General features: G+C 44.3%; 1 protein-coding gene across 1 annotated transcript; it reads right to left on the reverse strand.

Annotated features, from left to right (window-relative positions):
• Positions 1–237: 237 nt before the first annotated feature.
• LOC128372804 (D(1)-like dopamine receptor) lies at positions 238–1725 on the reverse strand. The gene has a single exon (XM_053332967.1). It carries the CDS (start codon positions 1723–1725, stop codon positions 238–240), a length of 1488 nt encoding a protein of 495 aa, XP_053188942.1.
• Between the last annotated feature and the right edge of the window lie 10505 nt (positions 1726–12230).

Consider the following 12230-nt stretch of genomic DNA (forward strand, 5'->3'; position numbering starts at 1 on the left):
CTTCTGCTACGGAGCCAAGATGGCGACTGTTGAAGGTGAGAAGTGTCCATAGTTCCACACTCAAATTTCGGACCGTTTGAGTGCACCATCCGGGTACTCATTGTGCTGCATGTTTCCTTCTCAGTGTGAACGCACTTATGCACTAAGAATATTAAGTAAGTACAGAAGAAGAGATTTGAGAGACAGCACATGTAACTTCCTGAACAGTAATGGCCGACTCAGTTTGCAGTTTGTGTTCTAGCCATCCTGGTGGATTTGTCCAGGTATGAGCACATCACTCTCCAGCCCCGCCACGGATGTGAACGGTGTGATCGTCTCCAAGGAGATTTCCGGGTCATCTTCCAGCTGTACGGTGGCAGGAAGCAGCAGCAGTCTGTTGTGGCTCTGTGAACCATTCGAGATGAGCGACTCCTCGTCAAACTGTGCGCTCATGTCCTCCAAGTGGTCAGACTCGTCGTTAATGGTGCGAGCGTGTTGCTGTGGCTGTGCGGGGACCAGCGTCTCCTTCTGGAGCGTCGTGTCATGGTGATAAGAAACCATCTCGTTGCTGAAGTTCACGGCTTCCACCGCGTTGCTCGAGCAGATCCTGTTGCAGCCCAGAATGGTGGCGAAGGCCCGGCGGAAATCTGCGTTGAAGGCGTAGATGACCGGGTTGAGGGAGGAGTTGGCCCAGCCGAACCACACAAAGACGGTGAAGGTGGTGTCGCTGACGCAGGGTGGGTCACAGAATGGGACGGTGCAGTTGAGGACGAAGAATGGCAGCCAGCAGAACACAAACACCCCCATGATGATGGAGAGCGTCTTCAGGACTTTGGTTTCCTTCTTGAACGATGACTTTAAAGAGGCTTCATCGTTGTTCCTGTTCTGTTGGTGCTGGTTCCTGTTAACGCCGTAGCCTTGGTTCTGCGCCTGCTCCGCCGCCCGCTCCAAAGATGTGATCCGGCGGATCTGGGTCTGAGCGATCCTGTAGATGCGGGTGTAGGTGGCGATCATGATCACCACAGGGATGTAAAAGCTGATGAGGGAGGAGGAGATGGCGTAGGTTTTGTTCAAGTTAGCGACGCAGCTCTTGGCGGCGGTGCTGGTGTTGAGGTTGCTGCTGTTGGTGAAGTTCCTGCTCATCAGGTCTACCAACTCCTCCACCACCTCCTCCTCCTCCACCTCCCCAGCCTGGTGCCAGTTGAGCTGCACCGGTATGAAGGAGATCAGGATTGACAGCGTCCACGCCACCCCAATCATGACAAACGCCACCCGGTGGGTCATCTTCCGCTCGTATTTGAACGGGCTGGCGATGGCCCAGTAGCGGTCCACACTGATGATGCACAGATTGAGGATGGAGGCGGTGGAGCACATGATGTCAAAGGCAATCCAGACACCACAAAACCGGCCAAACAGCCACGTGCCGGTCACCTCAGTGATGGCTTCCCATGGCATCACCAGCACGGCCACAAACAGGTCGGACACGGCCAGCGAGATGACGAAGAAGTTAGTGACTTTGGAGCGCAGGTGGCGGAACTTCACCACGGCTGCGCACACCAGCGTGTTCCCGAGCAGCGTGGACACGATGAGCAGGAACAGGACGCAGCCGACGAGGACGCGCAGCCCGCCGTTCCCTCCTCCGCTTCTGCCATCCTCCCCTTCCTCCCCCTCCTCTTCCTCTCCGCCTGTCCCGTCCAGCTCCGACAGAACTTGAGTAAAATTACTCCACATCGTGTAGTTTTCCATTGTTTCTCCACCACACTAAGAGAGTAATTAGACGTTTAAACAGGCAATTAATATCCACACATAAAACCGCTTCTCCTCTTTCCAGCTGCTCCTGACGCACAAACCATCCTCTGATCTCTCAGTGAAGAATAAAAGGAATGAAGGAAAATGTTGCTTTATTTAAAAAGAAATCCTGTTTCCTCTTCATTTGCATGCGTCTTCTTTAAAATGAGATTCTTATTCCGGACAATCGAAGCGCAAAACAATCCCCAGAAAAATGCTCCGTCAGTAATTCTTCTAATATTAAACACATATAAAACTGTGATATTAAAATAATAACAGTGGTAATGATAAATCCAGTCGGCAGCTCGGTATCTCCCGATGGGGGGGATTCAGGTCTCTATCCCGGTGTTTCGTGGCTCATAGTGGACTCACCTCTCTGACTGTGACGCGCTCAGATGGATGCTGCTGCCCGGCTCGTTTCACCTCCTCAGCAGCAGCACAGGTAGCAGATTACTGGGATCCACTGCATCAGAGCGCGTTACAGTTTTAATTTTACGCTGATTGAATATGTAAAGTTCATGTTGAAGGTCTTAGATCATGTTGATTGGTATCCGAGGAACTGAACCAGGAGCGTTACGCACACAGCTCGCCTCTCTCTCACAGGAACAGCAGAGAAATGAAAGAAGAGTAACATCACTGATCTTGTCATCATAAAATAAATTAGCAGTTATGATAAAAATGTATAGCAACAGGAAGGTTTTCATTTAACCCTTAAACAGGCAGCGTGCACCAGGAGATACAGACTCTTTAAGGAGCATGATGGGTTAAGGTGGTTGTTTAATTGCATATGAGCCTTTAATTGGTAGAATTAAAGCTTGTGGTAGGTTTATACTTTGATAGAAATGATAAAAATCAGTTTAGAAACTAGTATGTGTGATAATAATAATATGTTAAAAACACATTTAAGTGTTTTTACCACTATGACCATTTTATACCTTAATAAGGGCAAAGCATCCTGGTGGAGATACAACTCATAAAATCCAAAATATATTAAAAATATGAGTGGAAATATTTTACTTTAGGTGCAAATGACATAAATAGTGACATCACATTAGGATTTTTTACATCTCATTTTCCACTCCAGCCTGTTTAAGGGTTAAATCTGACATCAATTCTACTTATTTGAAGGCAAAAATGACCTCAAGCTGTATACAAGTAGGAAAATTAAATAATTACAGACAGATTGATGATCTCATTATTACACTCATTTAGTATATGCACCCAGAGGCCAGTTGATTACATACACCTGGATATGAATAATGATATAACAGCCCTGCAATAAAAGGTTATAATGTTCGGTTTTAATTGAATCTGTTTTTAGAGAGTTGATTAATGTCATTTCAGGTCATTTTCCAATAAATCACAATTTATAACAGGAACAAACAAACAGCACAAAACACTGCAAAGAAAGTCAACTAAATCAAAGGGTTTAAATTAATATAGTATGGTATTATAGTATAGTATTAATATAGTATCAATACAACATTGGGTTAAGTCTAGTTAGTAGCCAGAGGCGGACAGAGTACACAGCTTCCTTACTGGAGTTAAAGTACAGATACCCCTTGTTAATTTTACTCAAGTACAAGTAAAAGTACTACGGTCAGGAAGGAAGGAAAGGAGGGAGGAAGGAGGGAAGGAAAAAGGAAGGAAAGGAGGGAGGGAGGAAGGAATAAAAGAAGGAAGGAAAGGGAGAGAGGGAGGAAAGAAGGAAGGAGGACAGGAGGGAGGGAGGGAGGAAGGAGGGAAGGAAGAAGGAAGGAGGGAAGGAAGGGAAAGGAGGAAGGAAAGGAGGGAGGGAGGAAAGAAAGAGAGAAGGAGGGAAGGAAAGAAGGAAGGAAAGGAGGGAGGGAGGAAGAAGGAAGGAAGGAAGGAAGGAAAGGAGGGAGGAAGGAGGGAAGGAAGAAGGAAGGAAAGGAGGGAGGGAGGAAAGAAGGAAGGAAAGGAGGGAGGGAGGAAGAAGGAAGGAAGGAAGGAAAGGAGGGAAGGAAGGAAAGGAGGGAGGAAAGGAGGAAGGAAAGGAGGGAGGGAGGAAAGAAAGAGAGAAGGAGGGAAGGAAAGAAGGAAGGAAAGGAGGGAAGGAGGGAGGGAGGAAGGAATAATCGACTAAATAACAAATAACACTAAAACAGGGTCAAAGCAACCCCTTGTCTTGAGTGGCTTTATGGACCCCAAACTAAACTTTAACAGTGATTTATAGTGTTGCACAACCTCCAAAAATCACCATTAAACACATCAACAGCTCTACAGAATAAACAATTGAACATTAGGTAAAGCACATTTCCTGTCCTTTAGCAAGATACCGAACTCGAAGCTGCTTCAAGGTTGATTTGTGTAAAAAAAAGAACTTCAGAATGAAAGTTAAAAATACACTTCAGCACAACAGACACATTCACAACAGGCTTGTTCTTTAAATTATTTAAAACCAGATTTCTGGAGTATCTCTATCGCTCATAGTCAACAGTATTTAACCCTCCTGTTGTCCTAGAGTCAAGGAAGGAAGGGAGGGAGGAAGATAGAAAGGAAGGAAAGGAGGGAGGGAGGAAGAAGGAAGGAAGGAAAGGAGGGAGGAAAGAAGGAAGGAAGAAGGAAGGAAAGGAGGGAGGGAGGAAGAAGGAAGGAAAGGAGGGAGGAAAGAAGGAAGGAAGAAGGAAGGAAAGGAGGGAGGAAGAAGGAAGGAAGGAAAGGAGGGAGGAAAGAAGGAAGGAAAGGAGGGAGGGAGGAAGAACATAGAGCAGGTTCTAAACCGAACTCAGAAGTGGGAGAACATCTGCCTCCACCGGTTGGAGTAGAGAGGAGAGAGAGGAAGGAGAGGAGAGAGAGGAAGGATAGAGGAGAGAGAGAGAGGAAGGAGAGGAGAGAGGAAGGATAGAGGAGAGAGAGAGAGAGAGAGGAAGGAAAGGAGAGAGAGGAAGGATAGAGGAGAGGAGAAAGAGGAAGGAGAGGAGAGAGAGAGAGAGAGAGAGAGAGGAAGGAGACAGAGAGAGAGAAGGAGAGGAGAGAGAGGAAGGAGAGGGGAGAGGAAGAGGAGGAGAGAGAGGAAGAGGAGGAGAGAGAGGAAGAGGAGAAGAGAGGAGAAAGAGGAAGGAGAGGAGAGAGAGAGAGAGAGAGAGAGAGGAAGGAGAGAGAGAGAAAAGGAGAGGAGAGAAAGGAAGGAGAGAGGAAGGAGAGGAGATAGAGGAAGGAGAGAGAGAGAGAGAGAGAGAGAGAGAGAGAGAGAGAGAGAGAGAGAGAGAGAGAGAGAGGAGAGAGAGAGAGAGAGAGAGAGGAGAGAGGAGATAGAGGAAGGAGAGGAGAGAGAGGAAGGAGAGGGGAGAGAGGAGAGGAGAGAAAGGAAGGATAGTAGAGAGAAGCACAATGAAAATCAACAATGAAGCTAGAAGGACTGGAATCTGTCATCCGGACGTCTCCAGGCCCAGTTACCTGTGAGACGAGGTAATGTTCATCTGTCCCTGTTTAACATTTCCAAGGAGTTGTAACAGTGTTAAATCTGGACCCAGCAGATGTCTGTTGCACTCTGCTGGAAAATGTTTGTAACTGCAAAAAGGTCCCAGATCCACACTACACACTGACTGTAAACTAGCTTAGTGTATGTAAAGGGTTAACTTGTGGTAAATTTGTTAAGTAAGATTTGGATTGAATCGTTTCCTGCTGGTAGAAAACTGTGCAGTTGGTTGATTTCTTGTATAGTAGCTGCAACACTCTAAATATTAGTGTAGAGCAGGGGGGTCAAACATGCGGCCCGGGGGCCAGGTTCGGCCCGCCAAGGGGTGTGATCCGGCCCACTTGCCATCCTGTGTTCTTGTCCTTCCTTCCTACCTTCCCTTTTTCCTTTCTTCGTTCCTTTCTTCCTTTTCTTCTTCCTTCCTTCCTTCCTTCCTTCCTTCCTCCTTTCCTTCTGTCTGTCCTTCCTTCCTTCCTTCCTTCCTCCTTTCCTTCTGTCTGTCCTTCCTTCCTTCCTTCCTTCCTCCTTTCCTTCTGTCTGTCCTTCCTTCCTTCCTTCCTTCCTTCCTCCCTCCCTTCTGTCTGTCCTTCCTTCCTTCCTTCCTTCCTTCCTTCCTTCCTTCCTTCCGTCTGTCTGTCCTTCACTATCTCTCTTTCCTACCTTTCTTCCCTCCTTCCTTTTGCCTATCTTTCCTTCCTTCCTTCCCTTCTTCCTTCCTTCCTTCCTTCCTTCCTTCCTTCCTTCCATCTTTTTAATGATCCGGCCCACATGAGATCAGATTGGTCTGTATGTGGCCCTTGAATGAAAATTAGTTTGACTCCCCCTGGTGTAGAGTGTATACTATAATTAAACTGTATAATAGTACATACATGAAATTGGGACACAGTTCAATGTAGTAAATGTAGAATAAAGCCTTTATATGTACCAGGAGTTAATGAGGACAGATCTTAATGTGGTAAGATGCAACATGTTACTTATAATAAAGGTTTTAAATGATTGAACCTGTTCAGCAAACTTTACACTTTCAACACTTTCTGCTTTCTTTTTTAAGATTTTGTTGGAAGAGACAAGAGGAGAGAGAGGGGGGGGTGTGTGAAATGCAGCAAAGGACCTCCGATCGGGATTCGAACCGGGGTCGGCTGCATATATGGCATGCACTCTAACCACTCGACCACCTGTGTGCCACTTTCTGCTTTCTTGAACAAAGGTAGGCTACACATTGTGGATATTATTATTGTGTGTTTGAATGTTATCACTAAACAAAGCAGTTATACTGAGGTGATGTTTTATGGGAGAAAGAAGGAAGGAAAATAGGGAGGGAGGAAGGAGGGAGGAAAAGGAGGAAGGAGGGAGGGAGGGAAGGGAGGAAGGAGGGAGGGAAGGGAGGAAGGAGGGAGGGAAGGGAGGAAGGAGGGAGGGAAGGGAGGAGGCAGGGAGGGAAGGGAGGAAGGAGGGAGGGAAGGGAGGAAGGAGGGAGGGAAGGGAGGAGGCAGGGAGGGAAGGGAGGAGGGAGGGAGGGAAGTGAGGAAGGAGGGAAGGAAGGGAGGAGGCAGGGAGGGAAGGGAGGAGGGAGGGAGGGAAGGGAGGAGGCAGGGAGGGAAGGGAGGAGGCAGGGAAGGAGGGAAGGGAGGAAGGAGGGAGGGAAGGGAGGAGGCAGGGAGGGAAGGGAGGAGGCAGGGAGGGAGCTTTCCTTTCTGAAGTTTTGAACATACAGTGGACCAGCTCAGCTGTCACCACCAGATGTCACTGTTGGATCACTGAAGTACTTCTATGGGTCAAAAGCCTGTTACTGGGCCCCCATTAACCCCCATTACACACTGTGGGACGTCAGAGCTGAAATTATTGTTATATTATTAAATAGTCGATTCACAGAAAATTAATTGGCAACAATTTTGATGATTCAAGTAGTTTTTTTAAAAACTAAAAATGCCCCCCAAACTCAGTGGTAGCAGCTTTTCAGGTGTAAATATTCACTATGACTTTTTATCTCATAATTATGACTTTATCTAAATCTTTTTGACTTTTTATCAAAAATGTTGACTTTTTAACTGTGATGTTTAAACTTCACTGTGATGTTAAGCTTATTATGACTTTTTATCTATGACTTAAATCTAATAATTTTGACTTATTATCAATTTTTTTTTACTTTTCATGTAAAAAATTTGACTTTTTATCTAAAAAATTTGACTTTATCTTATAATTTTGACTTTTTATCTAATAATTGACTTTTTATCTCATAATTTTGACTTTTTAAAAAAAGGCAAGTGAAAGTTCCTAAGTGAGAAATATGTGTTTTCTCTTTTTGACCCGCCCCGCCCGCAATATTTTTTTAAATATTGAACCCGAACCTGCCCACACCCACTTGTGTGTGTGTGTGTGTGTATTTGTGCGCACGGCAGAGAACGAACGAAAATCACTCTTACAGTGTATTTGTTGTTGTTTGGTTTTCAGTTAATCTTTCATGAAATTGTATCATCATCTTTACTGCGAATCCTTACAGTGTCACAAATGAGTTCTCACTGGCTTTATTTTTTTTTCCTCGGGTCGGGTTCGGGTTCGGGTCATGATCAGCGCATTTTTTTTGCGGGGAGACATGGGAGATTTTTCTGAGCGAGTTCTACAGTTCAGTTGTTATTTTACTTTTACCAGAAATTCATTCAATGTCATGAATGAAAGAAGTCAAGGGCAGAGTATACTTTGAAGAAAGGAAGCCAAGGTGTTTGTTTTCATACATCAAAGATAAAAAAGACTTGATAAAATAATGGCCTCACTTTTATTTTATACATAAAATACAAATACTGACCTTCGCTTCACTTCTGTACGAAGGAACAGTTACTCTGAAAACAGGAGTTTGATTTTAAGGTAGTGGCTATAATTACAGTTCAGGTACAAATTCAGCTGTCTGTTTACTTAACCCTCCTGTTCTTTGAGTCAGGAAGGGGGGAAGAAGGAAGGGAGGGAGGGAGGAAAGGAAAGAAGGAAGGGAGGAAAGAAAGGAAGGAAGGAAGAATGGATGGGAGGAGGCGAGGAGGAAGGAAAGGAGGGAGGAAGGATGGAAGGAGGGAAGGAAGGAAAGGAGGGAGGAAGAAAGGGAAGAAAGGAAAGGAAAGAAGAAAGGAAGGAAGTAAGGCAAGGAAGGAAGGAAGGAAGTAAAGCAAAGAAGGAAGGAAGGAGGGAAGGAAGGAAGGGAGAAAGGAAGGAAAGGAGGGAGAAAGAAAGGGAGGAAAGGAAAGGAAAGAAGAAAGGAAGGAAGTAAGGCAAGGAAGAAAGGAAGGAAAGGAGGGAGGAAGGAAGGAAGGGAGGAAAGGAAAGAAGGAAGGGAGGAAGGAAAGGAAGGAAGGAAGAATGGATGGGAGGAGGCAAGGAGGAAGGAAAGGAGGGAGGAAGGATGGAAGGAGGGAAGGAAGAAAGGAAGAAAAGGAGGGAGGAAGAAAGGGAGGAAAGGAAGGAAGGAAGGAAAGAAGGAAGGAAAGGAAGGAAGGAAGTCCTTCCTTGACTCGAGGACAACAGGAGGGTTAAAATCTATTCCATAGCTGACTGGGAGCCAGCCAAGTAAAGTTTTAAAATATTTGGAATGCTAATTAGGACATCCAGTTTCTTTTTGATGCTTATTCGTGCATCGTTTACATGATTTCATATATTTAAAATCTATTCTATAGCTGACTGGGAGCCAGTGTAAAGACTTGAGAGCTGACTGGGAGCCAGTGTAAAGACTTTAGAACTGACTGGGAGCCAGTGTAAAGACTTTAGAGCTGACTGGGAGCCAGTGTAAAGACTTTAGAACTGACTGGGAGCCAGTGTAAAGACTTTAGAGCTGACTGGGAGCCAGTGTAAAGACTTTAGAACTGACTGGGAGCCAGTGTAAAGACTTTAGAACTGACTGGGAGCCAGTGTAAAGACTTTAGAACTGACTGGGAGCCAGTGTAAAGACTTTAGAGCTGACTGGGAGCCAGTGTAAAGACTTTAGAGCTGACTGGGAGCCAGTGTAAAGACTTTAGAACTGACTGGGAGCCAGTGTAAAGACTTTAGAACTGGAGTAATGTGCTCTGATCTCTTTGTTCTGGTTAAAACTCGAGCTGCAGCGTTCTGAATGAGCTGCAGCTGTTTAATGTCCAGTCAGAAGACCGTTACAGTAGTCGAGTCTACTTGAGATGAAAGCATGAATCATAGTGCTGCATATTCACACAGCACAGGTCTCAAACCTGGACTTTCAATTTGTGAAAAGTTTCTCACTAACCCTCCTGTCGTCCTCACGGGTCAAATTGACCCCATATCTTTTGATTCTTCCTTCCTTCCTTTCCTACTTCCTTCTCTCCTTCCTTCCTTCCTCTTTTCCTCCCTCCCTCCCTCCTTACTCCTTTCCTTCCTTCTTCTTTTCTTCCACCCCTCCTTACTCCTTTCCTTCCTTCCTCATTCCTTCCTTCCTTCCTTCTCTTCTTCCTCCCTTCCTCTTTTCCTACAGTACATCCCTCCTTACTCCTTTCTTTCCTTCCTTCCTTCCTTCCTCATTCCTTCCTTTCTTCCTTCCTTCTTTCCTCCCTTCCTTCCTTCTTTCCTCCCTTCCTTCTGCCCTTCCTTGACCTGAGGACAACAGGAAGGGCTAAAGCAGAAGAAAAATCCGACAGCCAGTTTTCTTGCATGAAGTCTCATTTAATCTCTTTTTACATTTGACTAACACACACACACACACACACACACACACACACACACACACACACACACACACACACACACACACTTTGATCACAATGAACTCAGTATAAAAATAAACAAATGAATCTCATTCGTACCATAAAATATCATCATCATCATCATCATCATCATCATCCACAAAACATGTTTTTGGTTTAAAAATAAATTCATGCATCTCTTTTATATTTTCATGTACAGTATGATACAAATCATCTGAAAACCAAAAAAGAAAAAAAGAAAAAGACAATCTGTACACATAAAAACATTTCACCGCAAACTAAAACTGATCTCAGTGCAGCATATGAGGAACAATTTCATTTTTATTTTATTTTATTTTTTTCATTTTTTTACATCTTCAACAACATTTATTTATTGTATATGTATTTCTGTGTGTTCCTTGGCCTTTTCTAATATTTTTTAAATGTATTTTTCTGATAACTTCTGCACACACACACATGCACGCTGCACTAACACTGTACAGCAGACTGTTAACTAGTAAATCTGAATCAACAGCACAGTGAAATATAGTTTAGGACCTTTTTTTTTTTTTTTAGCATCATTGAGACGACAGTTCATTAACTGTTATGTTTCATAGAGCACAAGAATTCAATGCTTTTATAACATCTAGACCAGAGGTGTCTCATCTTCATTCAAGGGCCACATACAGAACAATGTGATCTCATGTGGGCCGGACCATTAAAAAGAAGGAAGGAAGGAAGGTAGGAAGGACAATGGAAGGAAGGACAGAAGGAAGGAACGAAGAAAGGAAAAGAGAAAGGAACAAAGAAAGGACAGATGGAAGAAAGGGAGTAAGGACAGATGGAAGGAAGGTAGGAACTAAGAAAGGAAAAAAGGAAGGTAGGGAGGAAGGACAGAAGGAAGAAAGGGAGTAAGGACAGATGGAAGAAAAGGAGTAAGGACAGATGGAAGGAAGGGAGGAAGGAAAGAAGGTAGGAAAGACAATGGAAGGAAGGACAGAAGGAAGGAACAAAGAAAGGACAGATGGAAGAAAGGGAGTAAGGACAGATGGAAGGAAGGTAGGAAGTGAGAAAGGAAAAAAGGAAGGTAGGGAGGAAGGACAGAAGGAAGAAAGGGAGTAAGGACAGATGGAAGGAAGACAGGAAGGAAAGAACGAAGAAAGGAAAAAAGGAAGGACAGAAGGAAGAAAGGGAGTAAGGACAGATGGAAGAAAGGGAGTAAGGACAGAAGGAAGAAAGGGAGTAAGGACAGATGGAAGAAAGGGAGTAAGGACAGAAGGAAGAAAGGGAGTAAGGACAGATGGAAGAAAGGGAGTAAGGACAGATGGAAGAAAAGGAGGAAGGACAGAAGGAAGAAAGGGAGTAAGGACAGAAGGAAGAAAAGAAGTAAGGACAGATGGAAGAAAGGAAGTAAGGACAGAAGGAAGAAAGGGAGTAAGGACAGATGGAAGAAAGGGAGTAAGGACAGATGGAAGGAAGACAGGAAGGAAGGAAGGAAGGAAGGGAGTAAGGACAGATGGAAGAAAGGGAGTAAGGACAGATGGAAGGAAGACAGGAAGGAAGAAAGGGAGTAAGGACAGATGGAAGGAAGACAGGAAGGAAGGAAGGAAAGTGGATTGCACCCCTCGGCAGGCCAGTTCTGGCCCACGGGCCTCGTGTTTGACCCCTCTGATCTAGACCAAACATGTTGGACAAATTTTGTGCCTAACAAATTCTCTTTTTAAGTCTCATTATCTCCGACCTTGTTTACTGTTAGAATAAAATAAAAAATAAGTTTATTATCTTGTGATTTCAACGGTGACATTAGAAACAGTTTTACCTCCTCGTCCCTTTCTGGTCTTTCACACGCAGACAAAAGAAGCTTTTTCCCAAAACACTAAAGAAAGTTGCTGCAGCCGATGCCGAGGATGAGATGTTAGTGTTGGAGCTTCAGCCTCGTGTTACTGATGACATGTTTGTTTGTTTTTTTGTGATTTTGCTCGCTCTGTTTCTACTCTTTGATTCCTGACCTTAACTTTCTCAGTGATGATTATTAGTGATGAAACTGTCCCTCCAGGATTTCTCTTTCTGTCGACTGGGGCCAAACATTCCTGATTTAGTCGTGGACCTTCTCAAAACTTTTGGGAATTGGCAAAAAATTGCACACAAAAAAAGTAATGTGATTTTTTTTTGTAATTACTGTGGTTGCCATGACAATTAACTCGAAATTGGTCTAAATCACCAGATGGCCATTTCATGCAGAAAAGTTGTGGTAATTAGCAAAACTGCACGTTCTCGCAAATATTTAGGGTTAAAGGTATCAGTACTCCATACCTTTAACCCTCCTGTCGTCCTCCCGGGTCAAATTGACC

Source organism: Scomber japonicus, chromosome 14, assembly GCF_027409825.1.
Source record: "Scomber japonicus isolate fScoJap1 chromosome 14, fScoJap1.pri, whole genome shotgun sequence".
Classification (NCBI taxonomy): domain Eukaryota; kingdom Metazoa; phylum Chordata; class Actinopteri; order Scombriformes; family Scombridae; genus Scomber; species Scomber japonicus.